Source organism: Carya illinoinensis, chromosome 3, assembly GCF_018687715.1.
Source record: "Carya illinoinensis cultivar Pawnee chromosome 3, C.illinoinensisPawnee_v1, whole genome shotgun sequence".
NCBI lineage: Eukaryota > Viridiplantae > Streptophyta > Magnoliopsida > Fagales > Juglandaceae > Carya > Carya illinoinensis.
Window position 1 is genome coordinate 2,929,077 of NC_056754.1, and position 27,509 is coordinate 2,956,585.

Sequence of the window (27,509 nt, forward strand, 5' to 3'; positions counted from 1 at the left end):
AAGTTTCTGGAAAGGACTCATCATCCTTTGGAAAAACAATCATTGACATATGTTTGTCTTATGTTGATCGGTGGCATTGAATGTTTTGGTTAGATGGGATTATTGGTCTTATGTAAGGCGGGGTTAGGAGAAAGTGAAGAAGCACTAGGTTTTTTTGGGTAAAATCTCACATTTTAAAAAGCAAATTCCCAAGAACACTTATTCTCATACTTTTGACAAACATCTGCAAAAAATCTTCCTTATCACTGTTATAACTCAGTTCTTTGATTACTTCTATTGCAATTCACTCTTTATTCCTCCCGATAATTTCCAAACAACCACCCCCCCCCCCCCCCCCCCCCCCCCCCAAAAAAAAAAAAAAATTAAAGTTAAAATACCTCGGTCGATACAAACTATCCAGTATAATCAAGAAAAGGGGAAGGAGGGAGGAGAAAGAGGAGGGGGAGGGGGGGAGTAGGTATTGGTCATTCACACTTGTGTTCTTCAGAAAATGTATGCAGACTGAAAGAACTTTGCATGCTCTTGAACTAATACTATGTACGACAGAGGTATGCACCATGTATGATGCATGGTCAAAACAAAGGAAGCTAAGGGGTCGCATCCTCCCCTGGATAAGAAGCACTTTGCATTGAGAAAGACCCTCCAGTTCTTCCTAGTCCGTAACCCCTCTTTTGTAAACCGTTATTTGCTTGACCAAAAAAAAAAAAGAAATAAAAGAAAAAAAAAAAACAAGGGAAACCAAAACAAAAGGTGTTTAGAAGTAAGAAAATTTCTAAAGCCTAACGGGTAAGGTTTATAGCTACGTTGTCAGCCTATAGATTTCTCTTTTGCCTAAAGAACCACCACTGAACCGAAAGAACGAGAACATATGAATATGGAATCAACCTTTTGACTTACGATGACAAAAATGCCCTGATATTTATATTCGAAACTATGTCCACCAGTGAGACTTAACAATCAGAACAGGCAAAGAAATATATACCAAAAGTACATTAGAATACATCACAAAGCATACGCAACAATTTAAAGTAATCTATGTAAAAAGGCAATAACTATGTTCGCATCCTGACACAAACATTGACAACTCAAGGGCGTTCTCGGAAATAAGAGAACTTCTGAGGAAGCTTAAACTAAAACAGGAATTCCCACATTAGTTTTCATGGTTTGACAAAGCATCCAAGAGAACAAAAAATTGCCATATCACCCATAATTCAGTTCCAAGAGAGATTTTTTCAATCCTACAACAGACCTGGTACCATAATGATTTCTCCATCTGATGTTTATCATGTTGTGGCAGCAGCAGTTCCATTATATGTTGTCATGATAGTAGCCTACATCTCTGTGAAATGGTGGAAGCTTTTCACTCCAGATCAATGTGCAGGGATAAACAAGTTTGTGGCAAAATACTCAATTCCTCTATTATCGTTTCAAGTGATCTCTGCCAACAACCCCTACAAAATGAACCTTCAACTCATATTCGCCGACATATTGCAGAAGCTACTTGCCTTTCTGGTATTGACAGCAATTACTAAAGTCAGCTCCCGAGGAGACTTGAATTGGATCATAACTGGCATCTCTCTGTCAACACTGCCTAACACTCTGATCCTGGGAATTCCACTATTGAAAGCCATGTATGGGGAAGAAGCACCTACACTCCTTTCCCAGATAATTGTCTTACAAAGCCTGATTTGGTACAACATATTGTTATTTCTGTTTGAGCTCAGTGCCGCAAAGGCAGCCCCTGTAACACCAGCATTAGAAGCCCCAGGTAGGAATTCAGAATTTGCAATTGAAGGATAGTGATTAGTGATTCACAGCATCACTTACATAGGACATAAATAACTTCAATAGTATGAACCCTTCTTTCTCGAATTCCAATTTGAATTCCCTAAATGTGAATGGATGAGCCGTTTTCAATCAAGTCTAGTAAACTATAGACACCTAAGATAAATCAACTTCCTTGGCCCTTTTTAAGTTCCGGTTTTCTTTGTTTCTTCTCTCCAGTTAAACCCTCTTCAATTGAATGTGTACAGATTAGAATCTCCTAGAAGGGTTTTCTGTGAAATACTCCTATAAAATCAACAAGTGTATGTCATGGTACTACAATAGAGTAGCCTGTGAGTTCATGATTGTGATGATATTGTCCATACATCGGGTTAGTATCTGGCATAGAACCAAATGAAAATTAAGATCATTTGTGGTTTTCACTTTTGCTTTTATGCATTTACGTTAGTAAAAAGTGGGTTTGTTGCTGTGTAAAGTTGATACAGAAGCCCCCCAGGAAGCACAAACAAAAGAGGAGGAAGAGGAAGAGAAAGAGGAAGAAGATGAGGAAGAGGAGGAAGCAAGAACCAGAACAACAACGAAAACCAAAACTATGCTCATTCTGTTGACAGTGGGGAAGAAGCTTTTTAGAAACCCCAATACACATGCAACTTTAACAGGTCTCATTTGGGCCAGCATACACTTCAAGTAAGCTTTGCAGGGCCTTACAAAGACATAATTCTCATTACAGTTTCCAAGCGAGACAGATTGTTGTCAACATCTTTAATTCATAAAAAGGGTAATGCGGTTGACATTTTTTGCAGGTGGGGAGTAAAAATGCCAGATATTGTTAAGCAATCGATACTCATAATTTCAAATGGGGGACTTGGCATGGCAATGTTCAGCTTAGGTATGAGAAAACACGTGATGCGATTATGTGCCATACAAATTTTAAGAAAGACCTGTAAAGAATCGTTTTTTAACTTCTTCAATTGGATTACTTAACAGGTCTTTTCATGGCATCACGTGCTAGCATAATACCATGTGGAACCCGACTGGCATTGGTAGCAATGGGAATGAAGTTCTTGGTGGGGCCTGCCCTAATGGCAGTGCCGTCAACTGCCGTTGGACTAAGGGGCAAAGTCCTTAGAGAGGCTATTGTGCAGGTACTTACATTATGTTTTACTCTCGATCGATCAGTACAATCAGCCAAGGAGGGTTACAAAATTTTCTCTAATGCTGCAGGCAGCACTTCCTCAAGGAATTGTTCCATTTGTTTTTGCCAAAGAGTATAACGTACATCCCGACATATTGAGCACCGGGTAATTAGTGATTCACCCCATATCAAAGTTAAATTCTGCATATGGTTTTTAACTAAGAATCTGAGATATCTGAATCTTGTTCTTGTTTCAGGGTAATTTTTGGCATAATAATTTCCATGCCAATAGCTTTAGCCTACTACTTCCTTCTAGCATTGTAAAAATGCTGCTAAGACAGATGCAACATAACTCTATAACCGGGAATTGCTGCGACATAGTTCTAAACCAGGAAACGATCAATTGCGAAAGATGGACTGCAGATTGCAGAAGTATTAACCATTTTTTTGGGAAAAAAAAAAAGAAGAGAGTTTTCTTTGACATGTGACGTGGATGATTTTGATCCCCAGAACACATAAAATGTACCTGTTATTGAAATTAGCAAGCTAATGCATGGTGAGTAACGGGTAGTTGTAATTTTACAGCCTCATTGATTTGAGATTAACAAATTGTGAGCAATTCTCTTTTGTCGACTTCCAAAATGCTTCCTTCGCTGATCATGAATTACCATCACATGATAAACCACGGCATATGCATGAATTAGTGGAAAACCAAAAGTTGTATCCGAGAAATTATCATCACAATTAAGATCAAGAGTACGTAAATATTGTGTAATTATTTTTAAAATAATAAATAAATATAATATTTATAAAAAAACTAATTTATTAATAATAAATTTTATTTTTATTTTTAAATAAGTACACGAAACTAACATAATTCCCGGTGGCATTTCTCTGTATACCCCCAAAATCATCGAAAATCGTAAAATTGATAGTCGAAATATCCCCAAAAAAACCTTTTTATATCCCGACCCAACAGCCCTCGTTAATTCTGTCCCGAAAACTGAAATATATTCTGAAAAAACATAGGCAAAAGCCGCCATGCCCTCTCCCTTGCCCCTAAAAGTGACTTGTGGCTACAAAAAAAATTTAATTAAAAAACAAAAAAGGGTAGCGGTAAGCTTAAGCGGTGCACTCTGAGCGGCAGAGTAGCACCGCTTGGTCTCTCCCCATGTATATATAAAATTATAAATCAGTCCGTAAACCCCCACCGCTCAGACAGCGAGAGCTATCCCATCTATTTCTTCGCCTTTTACTTCGAGTTTCGGATCTCCATTTCTCGCGCAACCATGGGCAAGGGTCCTGGCCTCTACTCTGATATCGGAAAGAAAGCCAGAGGTAATTTCTCTTGTATATGTATTGATTATGTTACGGTTTTATTGTTTGTTTTGAGGTTTTTTATTTTAATTTTCTTGGGGGTTTAGATCTTCTCTACAAGGATTACCAGAGCGACCACAAGTTCACCATCACTACCTATTCGCCCACTGGAGTTGTAAGTTTCTCTATTTGGTCTTGACCATTTTGTAATTAAAATGTTAGGGCTTTATAACTTATATATCCGCGCGCGCGTCTGTGTTGTTTTCTGTAGTTATATCTTATTGTTGAACGTATGATTTAGCATGCAATTCTTGATTTACTGGACTTCCTAAATGGCTCGGGGCGAAGATATATGCTCTATATTGTGTTAGTGATGGATTTTCTAGCTGATACTTTCAGGGTTTACATTTATTTTATTTATTGTTTTTTTCATGTTTCCCCCGCATGGATTGCAGTGGCTCGTACTAGGGTTTCTTTGCATGGACCATGTTTTGATGGAACCAACTGCATTATAGACTCATGTTGAGAGTTCTTTATAACTTTTTGTTTTAAGTAGGACCTTATGAGATATTATACGAATTTCCTTACCTTTTTGCCTCTGACTTATGGATAATGCTACTGAAACACTGAAACTTGATTAGTATTTATGGTAAATTTTTACTCTTGTGAATTTTGATCTATGTGTTAGTTTATTTTCATCACTTGAACGCGGATGTGTATATATGATAATATGTGATTCAGAGTTGTTTCTTGCATTCCAAGCATTAATACATTATTTCGTGTTATGTTTTACTGTATTTTTTTTTTAAAAATAAAAAAAATCAGGCTATCACCTCATCAGGAATAAAGAAAGGAGATCTGTTTTTAGCTGACGTTAACACCCAACTGAAGAATAAAAACATCACAACTGACATCAAAGTGGACACGAACTCCAATGTAAGCTCAAGTTACCGATTCGGTAGCACTTTATTTCTTATTTCCTGTGTTTTTCTGTTTGCATTGTCCATGCCTTATGATTGGACGTGATTGACATCAGACACCAAATGTTGAATCTGCACTTTTTTATTAGTGACCTTAGTTTTCTTTAGAGGTTATATGTTGGTCTTTCTCGTGTGCTTGTAGTATATTTTGCTAAGGAAAGGGTAGTTGAAAAGCGACATGCAGACTTATTGCCCTGCAAAAGATTGTGGGGAGTTTTAACTGCCCATCTATGGATGACTGAAAGATGCTAGGGCCTAGGAATCCTCCTCCTGTGCTTATTCTTGGAATGCTGTGAAGTCTGCATTTATTGTTGTTGGACTCATCATTGTGGTTGATCAGTTTAATAACCGAAATATTTTGTTCTACCTTATTAAATAACCTATATAAATGTAACGTTTTTTATGATTGAATCTGTGAAAAAATCGTGCTCGAAAGAGATTAAGTTTGTCTTCTTCAATGGGCTTATTGTGTCACTAAAAGCTCATGCTATGATCAGCTTTTCACAACCATTACAATTGATGAACCTGCTCCTGGTCTGAAGACAATTTTCAGCTTAAGAGTTCCTGATCAAAGGTCTGGCAAGGTAAGCTCTGTAATATTCATTTTATACAATGAGATTTTAACTTATATCTACCAATCAAAAATGGAATCTGTATCCAATTGTTGCTAGCTTCTCAAATATTAATTTTTATTCTGAGATCATCTATCATGGACACAGGCATTGAAATTGTTGGTATGTTTGTGTTTGATTATGTAACAGGTGGAACTCCAATATTTGCATGACTATGCAGGGATAAGCACCAGCGTTGGGTTGACTGCAAACCCTATTGTTAACTTCTCTGGTGTTATAGGAACTAATCTTGTTGCACTGGGCACAGATCTCTCATTTGACAGCAAGACTGGGGACTTCACTAAATACAATGCTGGATTGAGCTTCATCAATGCAGACTTGATTGCCTCGTTGACTCTGTGAGTTATTCTTTTAAACATTTGATTTTTTTCACTTCTTAACATGCCCGGTGGACCAAAGACAGATCATCAGACAGTGACTTGAGTGCAATCTTAAACTAGGATAACATCCCAAATGCTGCAATTACCTAATAAAAAAAAGCATGTGCCTGTATGCTTGTACTTACCGTTCTGTGCTCAGCATCAGCTCCATCATAACCATTGTGATGATTGTCATTATTATTAGCGCAAATAACTTTGTGGTTACTAATTTTTGGGGTAGATCTACACACAATGTTCAAAATTTTTTTCCTTCTTTTGTGGACTGGGGAGGAGGATGAGGGTTGTTGGTGCATTATATGATGAGCATTTATTGATTTTACAGGAATGACAAAGGTGATACCCTGAGTGCGTCCTATTATCATTCAGTGAATCCCTTGAGCAACACATCTGTTGGTGCCGAGGTTACTCATAGCTTTTCAACCAATGAGAATACAATCACTGTTGGTACACAGCATGCATTAGACCCATTGACCTTAGTGAAGGCACGGGTGAATAATCTTGGCAAAGCTAGTGCTCTCATCCAGCACGAGTGGCGTCCTAAGTCACTTTTCACCATTTCTGGGGAGGTAGATACCAGGGCCAATGAGAACAGCGCCAAGGTTGGACTGGCTTTGGCTCTCAAGCCATGAGTGTCCTGCCCTTTTATTGTGTGGAGCATTCAGGTAGGGGTATGAGGAGTTTAGAATAGTTCTCTTTTTGGACAGTGTGTGTTGTAACTTTTAATTTCTCTTTCGGCGGTTTTGAATTGTAAAATAAATATTAGATGGTGTTACAAACCAATTTGCGAATTGAGTTCCCACAAACCCTCCACTCATTCAACTGGGGATTAATAGCTGTTTTGATTTTGCTCCGTTTCTTTTGTGGTTTGTTTTTCAGCAAACTCTTGAGAGGGAGAGAAAGAGAGAGAGGCCCGTTCTGTCTGAAGACTTACATAAGCTTTTTGGAGTAACGTAATGGGTCTTTAGTATATTATGCTTTGTTTTAGACCTTACAATCTGTCTCCTATAAGTGGCTGGAGGATACCGTACGTGTCAAAGAAAAGGCCGAATGACCATAGCACTCTTCGTAACAAGCCACGATGCGAGATGGATGGTTAGTGTGTATTATTTCATTCTGAATATTTTTCCTGCAGGGAAATTACATTTTTCTCACCCTGTAATTAACAGATGATTTATATTTTGTACTCTAAACTACTAAAATAAAACATTATATTTTCAAATAATAAAAAAATTAGAGAATATGTGTTATCTATTAAGATTCGATGATCATGATTGTGTTCGCATCATTTATTTTTAGCAATATTAAATTGAATAAGAGGCATTTGAAAGGCAACAAGTTGTTAGACAAGATCAAGTGGCGTTGTTGGGGGGCATGGCCGACAGAAGTGGTAAGTGGCATTGTGGGTACCGGTATGTTTCTGGGTGGGTTCTCTGGGAGACCGAAACAAAGGTGAGTGAACTTGGACCTGTAACCAATTCGCTCAACAACCCCACTTTTTTATCTATTCCTTTGTTTTTCACTTTGAAGAATTGGAATGAATTTAAGCAGCACTTGCATCCTACCCCCCATTTGCACTTATTGATAAAGAGAATATGCTGTCATTGCAATGCTGGCTTTTATTCCCTCCCTCCCTCTCTCTATTCTGTCATTCCAATGTTGTAATTTATTCCCTTATTATTATTATTTGAAAAATGTTACTATGACCCTTAATTTATACTATTCACTATATCCCCTTTTTTTATGAGTAAAAACTACTCACTACATCCCTTGATGTGACATTACAATTTAGTGCCACATGATTTATTAAAAAGAATTTAAAACACAAACATTAAAAGGTAAAAGGAATCTAAAATTTTAAATTTTCTCTTTTTGTGTTCTAGGGAGCCATTTTGTTTTGAATATATATATATATATATTTAACTTTTTTACTAAGCCACGTGATAATAAATTTTAGTGCCACATCAATAAGACAGTGAATTGTATAAATTAAGAAGTATAGTAGCATTAGTCTTATTATTTCTGGTTGTTATTCTCTCTCTCTCTCTCTCTAACATGACTTGTCTAACAGATTTGTCTTTAAAAACATCCATTGCCTCGTTGTAGTTGAGTTTGGTACAAAATATGTGATGTGACAAAATCTTCATCATCGAATCTTAATTGATTGTGCATATTGCAATTCTTATTATTTAATAATATGTTAGATCAGTGATTTTGAGTGTAAGATATAAAACGTGTTACTCACAGGGTGGAAGTGTATTTTCCTTGCTAGAGGAACATTCAGAGTGAGAGAATACACTACCTATCCAACTTGCATCGTGACTAATTACACGCAGTTCTACAATATCATTCTGCACTTTCGTACTCGTACAATATCCTCCAGTCACTAATACGTGATCAAGTCTAAACCAAAGCGTAGTATATTAATTTTAAGAGTCTTGGACAGGACGGGCCTGAAGAAGACCCTCTCGAATTTGTGCAGCAACGTCTCTCACCGCACCAGGTCCATGCGGGATGAAAATAGAGGAGGACTTGGAGGATGCCCCAATCTCCTTCATAGTGTCAAAGTATTGAGTCACTAGCACCATGTCCATGACATCCTTTGGAGTTGTTCCAGGCACATTCTCAGAGAAGGCAAGTACGCTGTCCCTCAGCCCATCAACAATTGCCTGCCGCTGGCGAGCTATGCCCAGTCCTGACAAGTATTTGGACTCTGCTTCTCCTTCAGCTTTCTTTATCTGTAATATTTTCTCGGCTTCCGCCTTCTCATTTGCTGCCAACCTCAGTCTAGCGGCTGTGTAACACAGGTGAAATGCATTGTATAAGGATCCAGCCACTACACAAATTTTCTTTTGCTGAGCTAAGCCACTACATAATTAAACATGAAGTAATGCAACCAAATAGAGAATTGGAAACTATATGGAATTTATGAGTACCTTATAATTAGTAGCAACTTTTTTCAGTATGACCATAGGATATTGCACATGATCAAATTGCTACCGAGCCAAAACTATCTCAAGCCAAGGGTGTTTGGAGTGATACTCCACAGCTGAGAGTAATAATGAAGAAATGCAACCAAAATTTGTTGTGGGAAAACTCATCTGTCATACGTCCTCATGCATATAACATGACAAGAGTTCTAGGTACAACATGTATAGAAGTACATAAGTTGTTCACTCTTTTTTATTTTCGTGCACCTAGTTAAAAAGTATCTGGTGTATGAACCCTGTACAAGATTACATGCACAACTATAAAGGGAATCCTTCTTATAAACAATTTACAAAAACTACCTGCATTTATTTCGTTCATTGCTCTCTTCACTTGAACATCTGGCTCAATATCCACAATAAGGGTCTGGACAATTTCAAACCCATAGGTAGACATAGCCTGTTAAGTACAAATGGGAGTTTCCAAATGTGAGTTCTGGTATACCGTATTTACAACTGTTCATGCACACTCTTCTAATAGTAGAAAATTATGTCACCTTTTCCAGCTCCTCTTCCACAGCTTTTGCTATGTCATTCTTCTGCTCAAAGACAGCATCCAAGTTTAATTTTGGGACACTTGCCCTTATAACTGAAGAAAAGAAGTACATTAGCAGCAAGAGAGATGCAGAAATATCTACCAACCATCCAACAGTAATCTCTTCACATTAAAGGGAGCTAATTTTAAAGAAAAACTGAAAGCAGACAATTCGCAAGATTTTTTGCAGCCCAAAACTCTGCAGTTTCTTTTTTCTTTTTTCTCCTCCAATAACTGCAATTGCTGATGCACTGAACTGTGCTCTACATACCATCAAAAACATAGGATTGGATCTGCGCTCTGGTATTGGAAAGCCTATAGAAAGCATCAGCTGCTTTTTCAGCAATGGCATGGTATTGGACAGATGCAACCACATTGACAAAGACATTATCCTGAAAATCCAACATTAAGCAACAATAAATGAGATTAAGTTCTCCATATTTATGAGGAAGAAGAATTGTAACATATCTCCCCTGTATAATATGTAACCAAGTCTTATTCAAATTGAAGTTTAGGAGGCAAGACAGGTGTAAACTAAATGCAAACCATTGAGACAATAGTTAGAGATTTGAACCAAAACTACCACTTCCCATTTCATATCTTAGGATATCAACATTCCTGTATGGTAGATAAAACTTCAATTTTAATAAAAAAATAAATAACAAAATACACAATCAGATGAGGATGTACATGAGATTAAAATCACATCATTTCAGGAAAGTGCAAGTATAGAAGTTACCTTAGTTTTCGTCTCACATCGCACATCAAGTTGTTGCACACGCAGTGAGAGCCCACCTGCTACCCGGTATCCTAGACACCAAGGTAAGCAATGACACCCTGGCTCAAGCACATCATCAAACTTTCCGAAGTGTTCCCTGATAACTACATTTGACTGGTCCACTTGAAGGCAACCCAGTGCTTGCCCCATACTTCAACTCTGCAAGTACAACTTACAAAAGGAGTTATAATTCATACACCTAAAGAGCACTAACCCAATAACACATTCTGGATTTAAGAAAATCAAGAAAATTTTGTAACTTATTTTTATATAGGATTTGAGACTAAAATTTCTAGTTATCCTTACTTTTACATCATAGGAGAAGTAGAGAAACAGACTAAGGGCTTAAACTCCAGTTTCACTAAAGAAGAATAAAAAAAGAAAACAAAACAAAAACCTAGCTAAAAGCAAAGAAACATGAATTAAAAAATTTTAGAAAAAAGTTCTATGAAATGCTAATAATGTTCGATACTAGTCCTTGCTCCAGAAATTCTGGCTTTCAAAACTTTAAAGCGAAATTACTCCAAGATATTATAGAAAAGATGCATTATTTTAAAAACTACACATGCTATTGTAAAGATGAGGATGCATTACTTAGATCCTACAAATACTCTTACGGTATTTTTGACATAAACAAAGAAATGCAATTAAAACTGTTTCCACGTAAAGGAAGTTTGGATGAAAAATCCAATCAAATATTCTCCTAAACTTCAGTTGAATGACTGAATAAACGTTCGGAAAAAAAAAAAAAAACAATATAAAGGAACGTTCTAGTGAATCTGGTATGCTGACATCACAACTTAAACAAAAGAAAAGGATCTATGACTACTAGATAACAAGTTGATTAGCAATGTCCTTTTGAATCTGCCTTATTTTTTAGCATTAGCTACTATTTACTGCACAAAAATCATAGATTGATTTATATTAATCCGATATTAGATTAACAATGATTACTTATATTCAAATAATATTATACACACACATACGCACACAGAGTATATAACAGAGAAATCAAGACAAGTCAAAAATACTCTTTTAGAATTAATATATTTCCTCCAAACTCTTAGTACTAGAAGATAAAGAAAACCACGTCACTGTTCTCTTTCGAACTGATGTGGTTATTCCTATCGAAACCTAGAACTAAAAGTTGTGGAAGTGCAGACTTCACCGAGCAATTTATGGCCTGATTCAGTTATGCGTTCTCTTGCTCTGTTTTCTCGGCAACCGAACCGAGGTTAGTATTAGGAACACACACCGAAAAAAAAAAGTTTTTGCGACCACACAGAAAGAACTAATTAATTGACCTATTTCCACATAATTGAAACCAACAAAAAAAAAAAAAAACAACAGCCACTCGAGCCCCCAAAGTTTTGGTCTGGAGAGTGGAGAAAGCGTAGGAAAAGAGTAAAAGTGAAAAAGAGCCCAGAAACCAACAACTTAAACAGCTCAAAGCCAGTCAAAACCAGGAGAATAGGTAATAACAACTTTTTATTCCCCAAAACTAGAGGAACGAACAGAAAATAGCATTCCAGTACACAATCAAAACCAGAAAGTACATAAACGCAAAGATCTTAACACAAACTAATCGTGCCGTTTGGTTGCTGAGATAGCTAGCATAAGGCCAAAGTAGAATGTGACTATTCGTAAATTTCATCTGCATATTCTACTATTTTCCAGAACCAAACACGAAGTGAAAATTGAGAGAATTACAGCTATAACTTGCAGCTCACCGCGAAGAGAGAGGGAGAGAGAGACCTATGCTTTTCAAGCTTTATCTTATGGTCTCAAATGCTGCTTCTATGAACCATGTAGAGAATCTGCGAGAGGCGGAGAGTGGGTTCCTCTCGTTATGGAATGCCTGCCTTTATTCCTGTAATGCTTCGCTTTGGTGTGGCTGCCCGCGCTGTTAACTTAAAATGGCAACAGCGTGTTTTTTCTTTTTTTTTTCAGTGCGACGATATTGTCCTTGGTGGATCCCACGGACCTATTATAGAAAGTTTATCACATGGCTATCACACCGTACCTTGTCACAAAAGATCAATCATTGTACTATTAAAACTCTTTATATAAATATTAATTTTAACAAATTTTATACACCACACTATTATTTTACTTTTATTTCATTATATAAAATGTGAGATATTCTTTTACTACTAGATAATTTTTTATTAAATAATTATTTATCATCTATTAATAATAAATATGTCACATCTTATATAATAAAATAAAAAAATATTGATATGATATATAGCATTACTCGTTTAAAATTTTAATTTTTAAAAATAAAATTTGATCATTTAAAAGATGTGAAAGATATATTTTATACATCGATTCTCGATTTGAGAATAAAATAATTTTATCATCTTTCAAGCCTTAAAAATTGCGTTGTTTTCTTTTCCCTCGAGCCAAACAATGCATAAACGAATGTTGTCCTTATACTCGAGGCATCGTCTTTGCAAGATATGGTCAGGATAATGCACCTTGATTAAAAATAAAAGCTATGGATTGGATGATGGGCCAACTCATTGCTGGCTACCAATGATTCATGACAAATTGACGATCTGTCACGAAATAATTTGGTTGTTGAGATTATATTATAAAACTCATTTGGTCCCTGGTTTCCCGCAAAGAGAAGAGTGACTTTAACAGGAAGGGCGGTTGAGAGTTTCTTACAAATTTCTCAGACAACTAGCATGGTTGGTTATATGCATTGATTTGTCATGACTGAATGGCTGGCTACACTTGATATGTGGGTCAATCTATCATCAATCCACCCAGCAAATGCCCATGGTTTGGAGTTCATGGTACAAAGAGGAACACATTTGGGAACCTGTTGCATTCAACGATCTTTATCTAGAAAGTATTCATGCTTCAAATTATGAACATTGATGATCCTAGTTTTCAACAAAGAGAGTGGTTTTAATCCCATCCCCATGAGGTCTTTGACACACCGTGAAGTATCATTCGGCATTGATTTAATGTGACCTGTTACTTGTATTGATACAGCCCATGCCAATCATTTCTATGGTTCAAGAGGCATCACAGACAGACCCTACATCATAGAATCAAAGATGCCCTAGGAAGGTTCATCGAATATACAAATTCAAGATGTATATCTTTTTACCAAGAGAAAAAAGCAGATTCTATGATTTTGTAACATTTGGTTTTGGTGATTGGAGAGGACGAGGGTATGGAGAAGTTGGATGTCCATTTCTCGGTTTTGATGCTGCCTGCATTCCAATTCCATTTGAAGCATTTGGGTTGGACCTTGCACTATCAACTTGCATGGTCTTGAAGAAAGCGGAAGAGCTGGCCATGTCCTTGAGGTTCGGCAGAAGCTTTAGGGCCTCAACAACCTCACTCATCATAGGTCTGGCTTTTGGGTCTCTGCCAAGGCAGCGGATGGCTAGCTGGGCAGCTTTCTCAGCTCCTTTGATCGAGAAGTGACCTTCAAGGCGAGGATCTATTAGCTGGTACAACTTCTTCTTGTCTCCAAGAAGTGACCGTGCCCATCCAACAAGGCTTTGCTCTCCATTTGGTCTTCTTTTGTCCATGGATCTCCTGCCGGTCATCAGTTCAAGTAGGACAACTCCAAAGCTGTAGACGTCACTCTTTGATGACAGATGTCCTAAAGCAAGAACCATACAAGATTTAAGCTTCATCAGGACATATCTTTAGGCAGAATCTATGACAGCAACACGATTTTGAAACCTCAAAGTGCATAAAAATAAGAAACATGACCAGGTCTGAAAGTAGAAATGCAGTGTCTGAATTATATTGTTAAAGTAATCCAACAACATCACATATTAAAAGATAAATTGTTTACCGTATACAAACCAGAGGAACTTAAGAACACATTACACCATATTGATGATATCAACAGACCTATATCTCCTGAGTGTTTCTTTCCTCCTGCTTTTTTTATTCAAGTCTTCTTTATTGAAAGCACAGAAAGACGCAGTTCAAGTACACATAATGTATACAAGAGAAGCAGTTGGACAACGAGCTGAAGGAGAATATTGAGCTGACATCCAAACACGAAAATTCCTTGGTACAATGGATCTAAGCTCATCCATGCCTGCTCAGAATCTTCAAAGTTGCACACATTCCATTCCTTCCACATGCAGCACATCATGAATAAAGTAACCATCCGGCAAACTTCAATGCTGCATGGACCAACCTACCTTCTGACTTCTCCAACAAGCCAATAGCCATACTACACTTTGGGGGCATCACCCATACGACAGGAAATAGGTGAAAGACCAAGGCCAAAACCAGATATCATTGTCCAATGAGCATATGAAAATAGTCAACAAGAATAGATTGACTAAATGGCATTTACTTAATGCTTTCAAAATTGGTAACAATATATAATATAAAATGAAACAAAATATTTTCAGTTCCACATATCCTCATATATGACAGTCATCATATCATGCTCACTGACCAACACCAGCCAGTAGTAGTAAAAGTAGCAGTAGTGCCAAGTATTGTCAAGCTACTTATTGTAATCACACTCACCGGTCAAGACATACTCCGGGGCTGCATAGCCATAAGTTCCCATAACTCGTGTTGATACATGAGTTCTATCACCCTCAGGGCCATCTTTGGCAAGTCCAAAATCCGAGAGCTTGGCATTGTATTCCTAAAATCACATTTATTTTTTCAGAACAGAATAGCAATACAGGGTACAATGCTATTGCATAGTTTTAGTCACATACCGTATCTAGTAAAATATTAGATGTTTTGAAATCACGGTAAATGATAGGCCGTTGAGTTTCTTCGTGAAGAAAGGCAAGGCCCTTTGCAGCGCCAAATGCAATTTTTATACGGATAGACCAAGGAAGAGGCAGGGACCCTGTGGCATTTTTACATGGTTGTTGCCAGACATTAAAAATCAGGAGTAGAAAACACAAACTGTCAAGAGCACCATATCTACTGTCCCCCATTAATGCAATTACTCCAAATAGAGGATAGGATCAGTTTTCTCAACTAGGCCAGAGCTGAAGTGGACAAATCAAGCCTTCTTAATCTGAGGGTGACTGATATTATGACCAAACCACTTATATATACTTCTAAAAAAATGAAAAAACTTGTCCCAAAAGGAACAAACTTTCACTTAAGCATACATTAGATAGTATATAAACTTGCAATTGGAAGTTTTTTTTCCTTTTTTCTTTAACTTCATGTTTAAACAGATCCTCAGCCAACAGTTAATCACAAATATAGTGTTTGTAATGGAAGGATAAATTTCATCACAAAATGTTGCCGCTGACAATTACTACATTATGAAATAGTTCTCCACAAACTTCAATTTAAATCATGTCTGATCTGAATATAAAGGAAGCATAATTAAGAAAATAATGGATTTGTTGCGTACTTCTGAAAAGGTGGTTCTCCAAACTTCCACGAGGCATAAACTCGTAAACTAACAACCGTTGATCATCTTCAATGCAGAATCCTATCAATCTAACCAAATTAGGATGGCTTAGGTGACCAAGCAAATCAATTTCAGCCTGTGATGCAAATAAAAAGGAACGTTAGTGGAGATGAAAGGAAAAAAAAAAGTCAATCGATACATGAGAGAGAGAGAGAGAGAGAGAGAGAGAGAGAGAGAGAGAGAGAGAGAGAGTAAGGGGGACTATACAAGCCACTCTTTATGACCCTGATGTCCATCTTGGTTGAGGGTTTTGACAGCAACTGTAAGTCCAGTACCAGGCTTCACAGGAGCAGTGCCATTCTTTTCAACCCAACCTTTAAAGACAAAACCAAAACCACCTTCACCAAGAATACTATCAGGTCTAAAGTTCCTCGTCGCCAACTTCAGTTCATTGAATGTGAACTTCCGAAGTTTAGAAGCAACATTCAGCTCCTCGCTGAATTTTAATGTGGAAGAGATACTCAATTTTGACGTTGACGTAGAACTCAATTTTGACGTGGATGAAGTACTTCCCGTATTACTAGTGATTGTAGAAGACCCTAATGAAGCAACTGGTTGGTCTCTGCTTTTCTCGTTCGTAGAATTACTCTCTGCTGATTTAGACAAAGACCTAAATGAATGATTGAATATTGCAATTTGTTGTCCATAGAGTAATCCTCTGCATGATATAATGCCAGCAAAGAACCGAATTTATGCAAGTTAATTCCTAGAATATTAACTAATCCCAATCAAGCAACCAAATCAAAGAAAGGTTAATATGCACAAACAAAGTTGATGATCATAACAGAATGTGGTGGGACGACCAAAGAAACGCATATGTCAAAGAAAACAATAAAATAACGGAAAATTTTTATAACTGGGCCTAATTGTTTCCAATACTATAGCTGATCAAACAACATAGTTTTATTAAAATCTGCAAAGTTCCCACCACTTGCAAAAATGTAATATTAGGCGGAACTGGTTGAAAAATGCTCGTCTTTACGGCCTATAGTTATTTGTTTAATACTTCTTTAGATCCACAAAGTTTTTGAATTGGCAAAATCAATATCCCTACATCCAAAAAAAGTTATCAAGCATCTTCACTTTATCTAGCAAACAAAAGAAGAAAAGTTCTATTTGAAATTAAAATCAGTACTCCAAGAGAAATGCTTATGCACATACCACCAACCGAGACAAGGCAAAAATAGAATTACCAAAAGGGGCAGCAGGGCCACTGGTAGTGCTATCAACTTTTGTTCTTGAAAATATGAAACTCCCAAAAAACCTGCCCGTGGTCGCCCAACACCCAGTCTCTGTCTCTCCCCCATCTTTTTTATTCCTTCCTTTTGACTTGCTCACATCCAAAATCACCTCCTCCTTAATTGCACTAGCCTCCAAAGCCATCTTCCACGCACTCTTATAATCAAATCCTCATACCCCGAAAATCCAGAATATCTTCACATACCGCATGCAGAATCCATTCCAAAGTACCTCACTTCAAATCATAGAAATCCATCAAATGCATCATAAACCAATGACCCGCACAACAAAGTGAAAAGATCAGGAATAACTGAAAAACTCACCCTGACCCAGTTGTAAAATTTGGTCAGAATTGCCTCACAGACAGAGAGAGAGAGAGAGGACATGTCAAGGAGAAGGGGTGCTTGGGAGTTGAGAAAGAGGGAGAGAGTTCCAAGTACGGGCAGTTTGAAACAAAAAGGTGGGCAGGTCGGGCAAGAGAGAGACAGGGTGATGGAGGTGTTGCTGCCTTCGCCAACAGTAAACTTTGGCATATGCCCAAGTTATCAAATCCCAAGTGCTACTTCAATAAATTGTTTTCTTTACTTAGGCTGCCGTATTTTAAACATCACTCAGATTTTGATTCCTATACCAGCACTAACGTTATGCCACGTTGTCACTCGACCTCGTTGGAACTTTTTGTTTCATTTTCTTACATAATAAGAGTGTTTTTTATTTTATAGAAGCTCCAATGATAAGCAGACAGAGCCAAATTGAAGCTAACCAGTTTGCTGCATGAAGCTAACCAGATGACCCTGAAGAAAGTGTTAACTACTGACTCATAATCTGAGTCATTTGTTGTTTTTGCTGGCTGGCACGTATTCCTTTTTTCTCGCAACCTTTGGTCTTCTTGACATAAACTTATCCTAAACACTAGACAGTATATATAAATTCTACAAAGTCAAAGTAGAACTTTTCTGCACTTATTGGTATGTAATCATTAATTTGTCATCCTTTTATCATCCAATATTTTAATCAGTATAATTGGGTGAGTTTCAGAAGGTGGTGTAAAGGCTGACCAATGGAGAGCCGAAACGATTGTTTTATGCAAAAAATGAAATCCCCCGAATCAATTCCTAATTATCTGAGAGCTGCATTTTCCAACCCTCTTTGAATTTTTTAACTTTGATCCCTTTGGTTAGTCGAGAATTGCGTCTCCAACTGCTGTAGCCTGTGCATCGTCGCTCCTTTCCCAGTAATCGCCCCAGGTTGGAGTTGGACCTTTCTTTCTCTTTCTCTCTCTCTATTTTCTAGCTAGTTTGAAATTTGGATATTTTAACAAATTTATTGTCGCTATTAAATTAAATTGGCACTTGGATTTTCATCTCAATTTTAAGGGATGAAAGTGAGAGCAAAGTCTTTAATAATATAGCAAATGAATGAATAAAAATTCTATATATAGTGACTTTTGTGTACTCTTATATGCACTCTACCAATCACATCAGTAGAAAGTATAAAAAATATACAAAAATAACTATATATAACATTATTCATAAATGAAACATGATGTCGTCCTGTCGTCAAGCTTACCTTTGCAAGGCTGTTCCTTTTGCGGCTGGGATCATGTTTGACAGATGATAGCCTTCCCCAGATATGTATTATACAGCCACTAAACATATTATATATTCTTGACACTCTTAGTCAAGATGAATGATTAGATACAATGCATTTGCGTGTTATAGGATGGAATGATTTACAATACGATATTGGAACTTGAAGGACACGAAACCAAAATATATATACATTTATATATATATATATATATAGATATCCGCAGACTTTTTACAAGCAAATAATTTTATTAGACAGTTATCTAAGGTATAAATAAAAAAGGGTGTGAGGATCTGGACAATCTCTTCAGAACAGTACAAATACAATGCTAAACAGCAAAAATTAAAAAGAAATAGAGGAAGGATTTACTGACCACAACTAGTGTCCAATTTATCATTAGTTTATAGCAGCAAAGTATTCCGTGAGGAGAAAACAAAAACATAAAGAAGAAAGTGGCTAGTGTGCCACGTGTGCTTGTATCCGATTGAACTTCCCTTGGGATTGATCAGAAAAGCAAAGATAGCATAAAATCAACATTTTGCACAGCATAGCCTAAGAATATTATGCGAGCTTTCATCCACAAAAACAAAATTTGAAAATCAGTCAGGTTTCTAGTCAAGTTTCAAGCCATGTCAAGCTTCCCACTATCAAATATTTGCTTGGGAGCTCTCCTGCCGATGGTGCGAGGTATGTGATTTTCTTCCTATAATGAAGATATAAGGGTTAGTGCCATATAAAACCATAATTTCCGCAAAATGCTTCTGATTCAAAATTCAAACCTTTGAATGTCGACGTCCGTGATATAGATAAAGCCAGCAACATTACTGCACCCAAAATAGGATAAAATGTGGTAAGCATTTTGTGTGCGCAAATGTGCACATTCTGTATGCACCCACGAGAAAGAATTAACTTGCATTATCAAGGTAATTATATTGACACGTGAAGTGATTCATACTAATTTAAGACTAGTACTTCTTGCCCTTATATCCTAACTAAGTAGATTTCTCAGAGTTCAAGGTATTTCAGCTGTACCTTGAAATTATTTCATCAGGTTCTTTGGCAAACGAAACAGCAAGAACTACATGGAGCAAGTCCTGGTTGATACTAACAGGAACTAATCTGGTCGGGTCTGCAACAGGCTCTGCCCCTATTGGCAGTGCTGAGCGCGGGGCCTGTGGTCCACCCCCAATTCGATACACGGCCAAATCGTTGAAGTTTGCAATATTAGAATGCGGGGAGAGATCATTCACCAGGCCATAAAAATATTCCTGGCAGAAAAATCAGACAGCCTTGTCAATAAGAGGAAACATTGACACAAAACGTTAAAATAAAAAAGGAACATATTACCATACAACTAGATTATTTTCTTATAAAAAGGAACATATTACTTTTTTTTGATAAGTTAAAAAGGAACATATTACTTAATCTACCTTGAGTTATTTTCTTTTCTTTAAATCCCCATATATAAATCTGTTATGTCATATTTTCTTCCCACTAAAAAACAACATGACGATAGAGGGGATATCCTTCTTAGAAATGTTGTGAACTAAAATAAACAAAATACACCAAGAGTGAACCAATCATTGTAGTTACGTGAAATTCAAGTACAAAGAGACCTCCTTTAGTCAAAGAAACAAAGGAAAGAAGATATACAATAAAAGTCAGTTTACTACTAACTACAGAGGTTGCTGCTACCTTTATCCTACAACTCCTGGACTTCTGGCGAACTTTGGCATTCCTGGATACAACACCGCCTGACTTTTGAAGTTTAACAACATCTATATTAGGCTTGTTCTTTAGGACATCTCGGAGCATACTCCAAAGTTTTTCCTGCATGAAGCTTGAAAGGAAAGTCTAAGATGCACTATAAACAAAACGCTCCATTTCCTTAATATCAAGAAATGACTTTAAAGCAAAGGCAATAGCTCAAAGTTCTAAGCTTACTAGAATCTGAGTTCATTAAGAGATAATAAAATTTCACACACAAGCTCTAGAAAGAAAGCCACATGTTAAACTACTGAGATTTACTACTCATCATCCTCACACACCACACATCACACTTAATTTTATTTTATTTTTTGTTTTATTCTTCCTAAACTAATTGAGTTCTTCTACTAATCATCCATACACAACACATTTGGTAAGAGAAAAAAAATCACGTGTGATGTGTAGTGTGAGGATGATGAGAAAATTTTTCTAAACTACCAGATCTTTGTCTAAAAAAAGTTTCTGGTGTTGAATTTTGGCAAAAAGTGGAGACAGAACAGCATATCATCCAACAAGTACAAGAGAATTGTTTGTGCATTATGTCTATCTCAAGACCAGTATGAAATGTTCCAAAACTTTCAGTAGATTGTCAATAATTAGAGCATTGCGCGTGTGTATTATAAAAAGATCTGTCCAATCTTAAAAATATTCTAAATTCAGCACAAAGTCCACAGACCCTGAAAAGGGCACTACAAAGTAGAATGCTAATAATCTAGATACCATTCTATTGAAAAAAATTAGAACATACTCATCTGCCAAAATGATTAAAAAAAAATGTAAAAACAATTTCAAGGTATATGGTCCTATATATTAGGGCTCTTTTAAATTCAGAGATGAAATGAGATGGTTTTAGATGAAAGTTAAAAGTTAAATAAAATATTGTTAGAATATTATTTTTTAATATTATAATTGTTTTGGGATTTGAAAAAAGTTGAATTGTTTATTATATTTTGTGTGAAAATTTGGGAAAGTTGTAATGATGAGATAAAATGAGATGAAACACTCTCTGAATCCAAACGATCTCTAATTTTGGCGGCAGGTATCTTTATTGGACTTGACAGGGAGTCATGAAACTATCACACTTAATCATAACTTCTCAGGTTTATACAGACATACTCTAAAAGAAAAGAGCATATATTCAATAGGATGATGCAAGCAAGATGGCACTCGAACTGTTAATGGAAACAAAATTCAAAAGATAGGCATCTACCTGGCCCAAGACCAAGACCACATTGGCATTGAATGTATCAATCGCATGTAGTAGCAACTGCAACAAAATACAGAACATCAGAGATAATTAAACAACAGCTCCACATATTAGAAACCGACAGAAGCATTACAAGTTCACTTACCTCATAGCCTATTCCTTCTATCCATCCCATGGTATTGATCACCATGCCTGCAGCACGAGATTCAGCATTGCCAGAAAACTGTCTCTCCAGCATTCTAGCAAGCTCCTTCACAAGAACTTTGTACAAATCTACATTGTTACTGCAAAGAAAATTGTTTTGACAAGTGTTACTGCAAAGAAGATAATATTTATAGATCTGATAAATCTGGATATTCTCAAAACTAGTCAACCCATTCAAAAATGGCCATTCAATAGTTACTAGTATGTGGAAACCAACCGAGGATTGATCTAATGGGCAGATAACCATGATATGACAGAGAAAACAGATTTTGATTACCTAGGAGTTGCGTGCCCAAAGAAGTACACAAGGGGCATATCAAGAGGAACTCCTTCCACTGGATCAATAGGTAGTTCAATTGGGGTGGCAGCAATGCATCCAGGAATTGTTATTGAGCCTTGGCCAATATCCAAATCCACAAAAGTAGGTTTCCAGCCCTGTTTAGCAGCCCAACTAAGAAGCATCCTTGACAAGGTACTCTTGCCAGAATCTGTGGGTCCCACAACAATCACCCTGGGTCCCTGGACCACTCAAAAGTAGTATTTTTTTATTCAGTAAATAACACTCAAAAGTGGTATATTGACATACTAATAAGTTAGTAAAGTTGATTTTGATGAGATGGTACGTTGATCTTCTCTGTCTCTTTTCTGTTCCCTCCCTCCCTCTCTCTTTCCCTCCTTAAATTACATTGGAGGAAGATAGAGATTTGGAAATGTCACAAATTAAGTATGCCAACAGATAAAGTAGTACATACATCATATTAATGAAATTTTTTGTCCGCTAGTACTGACAATGGAAAAAATTACCTGAGAGGAATCAGAGTCATTGGATGATGATGCTTTCGCACGGTTTCTTCGTCCTTCCAGTATGGCATGAACATTTACATAACTAACCATGGGCGTCTAATAATCAAGGATAGCAATACTATTATCAGTAATCCAAAAAAATAATTTGATCTTATTTTTATATGACAAGAAAATATTATTTTCACAAAATAGAAAAACAAATCAAACAATAAAAACATGCAGAGCACGAACACATACCTCATCTGCAGTATAATCAAGTTCTGTAGTGCCATCCATTTCAACTGTGGCTCCATACCAAGTAAAAACCTGACATTTAAAACTTACCTTTTGAGTTTTGCTCAACAAATTGCAGAAAAGCATATTACCTCGGAATATAATAAAAAGATTCATTCACTTTATTAATCTCCTACTATGGGAACTGACAAAAATTTTTTGTAACAACCAAACATTCAATAATTTCCAAGAGAACCATATCAGGTATAACTGATATGATGGCCTTTATAGACATCTGGGTGTACGGAACCATAAGTATGCAGGGTCATCGATTAGCATAAAAAAAAAACAGCACGCTTTAGAATGTTAACAATCATCATAAGAATGCCCAAATCAATTTGCAATTGAACAAAGCGCGAAGCATTGAACGTTATCGAAGCATTCTCAAAGCCAATTTCGCTGAAAACCAATTTGCAAGCTTGAAGCATTCTTCTCGTACTATAATTGATAACAAAAACCTAAACCATCAGCTATTGGCATAAACGGTTGGTTTAAAAGAGTGAAAATGTTGCAAAATTAACTGAAGCTTACAGCGAATTTGAGCCTGGGAGGGAAGTTAAGCCATATTTCCGGGGGGAGCTCGGTGCCGAAGATCTCAGCCGTGCCAGTGAGAAGTCGGAGCCTGAGAGATGTGTCGTTAGGGACCTCAATCCTCAGCTCACTCTCTCTGTCCAATTTCACCTGCCTAACATTCGACGCCGATGCTGAAACGGTAGTCAATGGCGCCCCCATGGTTGCGGCACTAAACGCCATGACTCCTTTTCCTACTGTGTTTGGATTTTCTGGCTTTACGTACAGGTTCCGGGAAGTGGAGCCTTGGGGAGAGCAAAAGACTCGGGTGTGATCGATGTGGATTTCATTACCGACGCGTATCGCTACAATAATCGAGGAATCGGTAAGCGATTCTGAGGGTTTAGGGTTTACTGCCCTTGCCCCAGTCACAAACGGTAACTCCATTTCTTTCGCGTCGATATTTTCGTCTCAACAGAGTTTTTCAGTGATGCCTATTAGCTATTCACAAGGGATGTTGCCATGGTCTTTGTTACGTCGGGATGCAGATCCTTTGTAAATTTGAACGTCAATCCGAACTAGTTCCGTTTGAGTTATGACGACATTATAATTGTAAAGGCGGCAGAACACTATTTTAACAACTATCGTCTTAAAAGGTCGACACATTACTTTTGATCGTGTTTGGAAACTTTTTTTTCTTAATAATCTAACATAATTCTATATGTTTCAAACATGAAAATAAAACCCACAAGGAATAAAAGAGAATGAAAACTTAAATTTCGGTGAGAAAACTTTTTTTTTATTTAAGTTTCAAGATAATTTCTCCAAAGTCTGGACTACACAAATCAATATTTGATAGAATATTCATAAAAATAATGATATCATAATAGGACATATTCGCACCATATAAAATAACATTCATGGAAATAATGGCATATTATTCTTGCATGTTAACTCAAGAAAATGTCTAATGTTGCCGAGAGTCTAATAATCTAAGACTTAAATAAATATTCTGGATTCAAAACCTCACACCTTGTATAAAAAAAATGTCTAATGTTTGATATAACGAAATTCAAAGAAAAATGATAAGTTAGTAAAGAGATTTTGTTAAAAAAATTATTTATAATTTAAATATTATAATAAAGGAAAATGATATTTGTAGAAGGTGTGCAAGTCTGGCATACTCTTTTAAAAAAATTGATAAATATGAAATTTATATTAAAAGTTAATTTTTAATAATAGATTTTATTTTTTCTTTTAAACACGAGTGAGCGAGAATTAAATATTTTAATATTACTCCACAATAAATTATTTAGATTTAAATCCTGAGTGGTTAGGTTTTAGATTTGTTCTTCAATAATTTTCAGTTCGAATATCCTCAGAATCATTAAAGATTTACCCGACCGTTAATTTCATAACTCCGTAAAATTATTCGAGATATATGTAAACTAGTCCAAACATTCACAAATATAAAAAATAAATAAATAAATTACCTAGATTTATAAATTAATTTTACCGAACATTTGCGCAGTTTCCAAGTCCTGCCCCGGAAATTTCCAGGCAACTTCGAGATGACGTTACTAGGAAACTGCTTGGAACTTACATCGAGATGATTAACATCATGTTAGTGAACGCTCAACTCGCATATGATTCTTCCAGGAATTGCTCGGGAAATAGGCGAGAATGAGTACCGCAACTTCCGCGCGTCTTCTTTTCTTTTTGGGATTAAATTACATGTATTTTTTTCCAGGTTCTATTTACAAGGCGACTATAAATAAGGCGACTATAAACTCTCCGGAACCAAACCAGTCTCACTGCCAAACCATCCGCCATTTGCTTCCTTCATCTGCTGCTGCCGCTGATACTCAAAAGAAACTTTTGCCGCCTTGCAAAATGTCGCCCAATGGTCGCAGCAAACATACTCTTCCCCTTCATTGCAACAGGTGCAACACCAATGGCAGCGATGAAAACCTCAGGCTTCTGATCCCCCAACTGGCTTCTCTGAACCTAACAATTAGCTGCCTGGGCACAATGTACCGCGCATATAGTAACAACGACAGACCCATCGTAGCTTTTATCATCTTTGTTTACTTTGCCTATTTTTGGTCGGGTCACTGTCACACTCAGCTTATCAAGTTGCCTCCGAGCGATAACTCGTTTAAGAAAAAATTCTTGCAATTCAACATTTGGGTCTTCGCGAGCGCCATCTTGTTCGGCTTTGCTTGTGAATTCGGCATGTTTCTTAGCTGGGCTGCAACCTTGTTTCTCTTTGGCGTCGCAATTGCGGGCAGCTCTTTCCTCTTCTATGTCTACTTCATCTGCGATGACAAAACATCGCCTCAGCTTTCTCGCCCTGGGGAGAAAGTCAGTGACGATGGAAACAAAGATATGCCACCCATTTGAAAAAATGTCGGAGATTAACTTCAAAGAAACAATGTCAAAAATCATCGTTCCCCACCTAATAACTATCGTAAAAGTCTTGAGTGCGTGTGTAGAATGCCAATACAACGTAGTTCATGAATGTACCTGTAACATCCAGACCCAGAGTGATTTTATCATAATAATCATCATCATCATCATCATCATTATTACTACTAATTTATTGTTATTTTTATCATATATGTTTTGAGATAGTAATTGGTTTTGAATAGGATATCTCTACTGTTTAAGCCGTACACCTTCTTCATCTTTCTGTTTGGTTTCCCTTCCTAATTTGAAATTAACTCCAACCCAACTTTAAAAAATAAACTATAGCCTAGTCTCCTGATCACTCACAAACATTTTTTTTTTTTTTTCCTCTCTATAAAACCCATGAGACCTTCGGCAAAACCAGAAAACTTTTACACACTACCCACCATAGCAAACACAACTACCAGAGAAAAACCCACCAAGAAAAAAATAGCCATGCATTTTCCCAACCATCGTCTACCACATCCGGGGACGTCGGACCACCTTCTAGGCAACTCAGAAAGTGTCAACCAGCCCAACCCGACGAACCCATAGATTTCCGGTAAGCCCATGCCGGAATCTTCCTTCATCTTCACTGTTTTTGGTTTGAAAACTTTTTTCTCTCTATGTCTCACAGTTTTCTCTCAAAGCTTTCTCTTTGTTCCTTTGCAAAATAAAAGCAACAGTAAGTTATAACTTATTAGCATGGGTAGTTTTGGTATTTATAGTATCTACCATCTGACAGGTTAAATCGCAAGAGAATATCTTTAAACTGGTGCTTTCTATCAACTCTATTTATCGGAATCTAATAACCAAGTGACACGTAAGAGCTATAATTTTACATCCAATAACCGAGCTACAGGGGATCGACAAGTAAAGGAGGCCTTTCAGAACTCTCTCTCTCTCTCTCTCTCTCTCTCTCTCTCTCTCTCTCTCTCTCTCTCTCTCTCTCTCTCTCTCTCTCTACGAAAATCATCCCTAACCCAGGAACACTTCTCTACCCCTTCTGTCTCTCTCCTTCCCTCTCTTTCACGAAAACTTCTCTCTCTCTCTCTCTCTCATTCACGATCACTGTGCTTCGTTTATAAGAGCAAACTCAAGAGAATGTGTTCGTAATGTCAAAGCACCAAACTTGAAAAGAAAACATCACCCATTTCTATCCTAATGAAACACTCAGCAGTAGGAACAAAAAATTTTCTTAACTCGGTCGTTGCCACATTTCTCCAACAAATAACAAGTGATCCTACCAGACCTTAGGCGTCAATTGATCAAGGGGCAACAGGATTCGCACAGCAACTTGATCGACATCCCGCCAACCAGTTGAGGTGATTCTCCTCCCACCTTTTGGGTCAATATCAATAATGTTCATATTCCGCAATTGTTGTAGAATGTGGCGAGCAACAACACCACTACTCTTGTAGAAATGGGGAGGGCGATGTCCATTCCTCTGACTCCCATCATAAATCCTTCAGAAAGAACCAACACCAAAACTTCCCTACAA

The 27,509-nt window shown here is 37.0% G+C and overlaps 5 protein-coding genes across 10 annotated transcripts; 2 read left to right on the forward strand and 3 right to left on the reverse strand.

Moving 5' to 3' along the window:
* The first annotated feature begins 834 nt into the window (after positions 1 to 834).
* On the forward strand, positions 835 to 3,539 carry LOC122302492 (probable auxin efflux carrier component 8). Its single transcript, XM_043113780.1, has 6 exons — positions 835 to 1,768; positions 2,262 to 2,472; positions 2,589 to 2,674; positions 2,773 to 2,930; positions 3,010 to 3,086; positions 3,178 to 3,539. Exons 1-6 carry the CDS (start codon positions 1,261 to 1,263, stop codon positions 3,242 to 3,244), a joined length of 1,107 nt encoding a protein of 368 aa, XP_042969714.1. The 5' UTR covers positions 835 to 1,260; the 3' UTR covers positions 3,245 to 3,539.
* Positions 3,540 to 4,041: 502 nt separating this feature from the next.
* Positions 4,042 to 9,191, forward strand: LOC122302495 (mitochondrial outer membrane protein porin of 34 kDa-like). Of its 3 annotated transcripts, XR_006240473.1 has the most exons (9): positions 4,042 to 4,258; positions 4,345 to 4,412; positions 5,063 to 5,173; positions 5,715 to 5,801; positions 5,979 to 6,187; positions 6,552 to 6,891; positions 7,106 to 7,321; positions 7,526 to 7,678; positions 8,673 to 9,191. XR_006240473.1 is itself a non-coding variant. In XM_043113784.1 (6 exons), the coding sequence occupies exons 1-6, from the start codon at positions 4,210 to 4,212 to the stop codon at positions 6,856 to 6,858; spliced, it is 831 nt and encodes a 276-aa protein (XP_042969718.1). In that variant the 5' UTR covers positions 4,045 to 4,209; the 3' UTR covers positions 6,859 to 7,079. The 3 variants fall into 3 exon arrangements, 1 of the variants encoding a protein (XP_042969718.1); XR_006240472.1 differs by lacking the exon at positions 7,526 to 7,678; XM_043113784.1 differs by lacking the exons at positions 7,106 to 7,321; positions 7,526 to 7,678; positions 8,673 to 9,191 and having other exon boundaries at positions 4,045 to 4,258; positions 6,552 to 7,079.
* Positions 8,513 to 12,437, reverse strand: LOC122302493 (hypersensitive-induced response protein 1-like). Of its 3 annotated transcripts, none has more exons than XM_043113783.1 (6): positions 12,282 to 12,437; positions 10,488 to 10,685; positions 10,020 to 10,140; positions 9,711 to 9,802; positions 9,517 to 9,613; positions 8,513 to 9,020 (listed from the first exon to the last, which is right to left on the reverse strand). In XM_043113783.1, the coding sequence occupies exons 2-6, from the start codon at positions 10,674 to 10,676 to the stop codon at positions 8,656 to 8,658; spliced, it is 864 nt and encodes a 287-aa protein (XP_042969717.1). In that variant the 5' UTR covers positions 10,677 to 10,685; positions 12,282 to 12,437; the 3' UTR covers positions 8,513 to 8,655. The 3 variants fall into 3 exon arrangements, with proteins under 3 accessions (XP_042969717.1, XP_042969716.1, XP_042969715.1); XM_043113782.1 differs by having other exon boundaries at positions 12,257 to 12,416; XM_043113781.1 differs by having other exon boundaries at positions 12,237 to 12,415.
* Positions 12,438 to 13,496: 1,059 nt separating this feature from the next.
* On the reverse strand, positions 13,497 to 17,773 carry LOC122302490 (serine/threonine-protein kinase PBL34). Of its 2 annotated transcripts, XM_043113777.1 has the most exons (7): positions 17,529 to 17,772; positions 17,160 to 17,440; positions 16,174 to 16,559; positions 15,907 to 16,042; positions 15,248 to 15,384; positions 15,048 to 15,171; positions 13,497 to 14,154 (listed from the first exon to the last, which is right to left on the reverse strand). In XM_043113777.1, exons 2-7 carry the CDS (start codon positions 17,347 to 17,349, stop codon positions 13,670 to 13,672), a joined length of 1,458 nt encoding a protein of 485 aa, XP_042969711.1. In that variant the 5' UTR covers positions 17,350 to 17,440; positions 17,529 to 17,772; the 3' UTR covers positions 13,497 to 13,669. The 2 variants fall into 2 exon arrangements, with proteins under 2 accessions (XP_042969711.1, XP_042969712.1); XM_043113778.1 differs by having other exon boundaries at positions 16,174 to 16,556; positions 17,160 to 17,773.
* Positions 17,774 to 19,159: 1,386 nt separating this feature from the next.
* LOC122302489 (protein CLP1 homolog) lies at positions 19,160 to 24,036 on the reverse strand. The gene is made up of 10 exons (XM_043113776.1): positions 23,582 to 24,036; positions 23,015 to 23,083; positions 22,778 to 22,873; positions 22,251 to 22,492; positions 21,915 to 22,053; positions 21,773 to 21,829; positions 20,491 to 20,625; positions 19,828 to 20,063; positions 19,575 to 19,619; positions 19,160 to 19,498 (listed from the first exon to the last, which is right to left on the reverse strand). Exons 1-10 carry the CDS (start codon positions 24,005 to 24,007, stop codon positions 19,411 to 19,413), a joined length of 1,533 nt encoding a protein of 510 aa, XP_042969710.1. The 5' UTR covers positions 24,008 to 24,036; the 3' UTR covers positions 19,160 to 19,410.
* Positions 24,037 to 27,509: the final 3,473 nt, after the last annotated feature.

Bases quoted from the DNA above. Each gene is read 5' to 3' on its own strand.
- LOC122302492 (XM_043113780.1), top strand. From the start codon at position 1,261: ATGATTTCTCCATCTGATGTTTATCATGTTGTGGCAGCAGCAGTTCCA. The intron at 2,473-2,588 runs GTAAGCTTTGCA...CATTTTTTGCAG, and splicing joins TGGGCCAGCATACACTTCAA to GTGGGGAGTAAAAATGCCAG. The intron at 2,675-2,772 runs GTATGAGAAAAC...ATTACTTAACAG, and splicing joins CATGGCAATGTTCAGCTTAG to GTCTTTTCATGGCATCACGT.
- LOC122302495 (XM_043113784.1), top strand. From the start codon at position 4,210: ATGGGCAAGGGTCCTGGCCTCTACTCTGATATCGGAAAGAAAGCCAGA. The intron at 4,259-4,344 runs GTAATTTCTCTT...TTGGGGGTTTAG, and splicing joins TATCGGAAAGAAAGCCAGAG to ATCTTCTCTACAAGGATTAC. The intron at 5,802-5,978 runs GTAAGCTCTGTA...ATTATGTAACAG, and splicing joins CTGATCAAAGGTCTGGCAAG to GTGGAACTCCAATATTTGCA.
- LOC122302493 (XM_043113783.1), bottom strand. From the start codon at position 10,676: ATGGGGCAAGCACTGGGTTGCCTTCAAGTGGACCAGTCAAATGTAGTT. The intron at 9,803-10,019 runs GTATGTAGAGCA...TCTTTTCTTCAG, and splicing joins CCAATCCTATGTTTTTGATG to TTATAAGGGCAAGTGTCCCA. The intron at 9,614-9,710 runs GTGACATAATTT...TGTACTTAACAG, and splicing joins TGGAAGAGGAGCTGGAAAAG to GCTATGTCTACCTATGGGTT.
- LOC122302490 (XM_043113777.1), bottom strand. From the start codon at position 17,349: ATGGCTTTGGAGGCTAGTGCAATTAAGGAGGAGGTGATTTTGGATGTG. The intron at 16,560-17,159 runs GTAATTCTATTT...TGTCTAAATCAG, and splicing joins TGGCCCTGCTGCCCCTTTTG to CAGAGAGTAATTCTACGAAC. The intron at 14,155-15,047 runs GTGAGTGTGATT...TTCTTGCTTTAG, and splicing joins CCCGGAGTATGTCTTGACCG to GACATCTGTCATCAAAGAGT.
- LOC122302489 (XM_043113776.1), bottom strand. From the start codon at position 24,007: ATGGAGTTACCGTTTGTGACTGGGGCAAGGGCAGTAAACCCTAAACCC. The intron at 22,054-22,250 runs GTAATCAAAATC...TTTTCTTTGCAG, and splicing joins TTTGGGCACGCAACTCCTAG to TAACAATGTAGATTTGTACA. The intron at 20,626-21,772 runs GTAGATGCCTAT...AGCTTCATGCAG, and splicing joins TGGTCTTGGTCTTGGGCCAG to GAAAAACTTTGGAGTATGCT.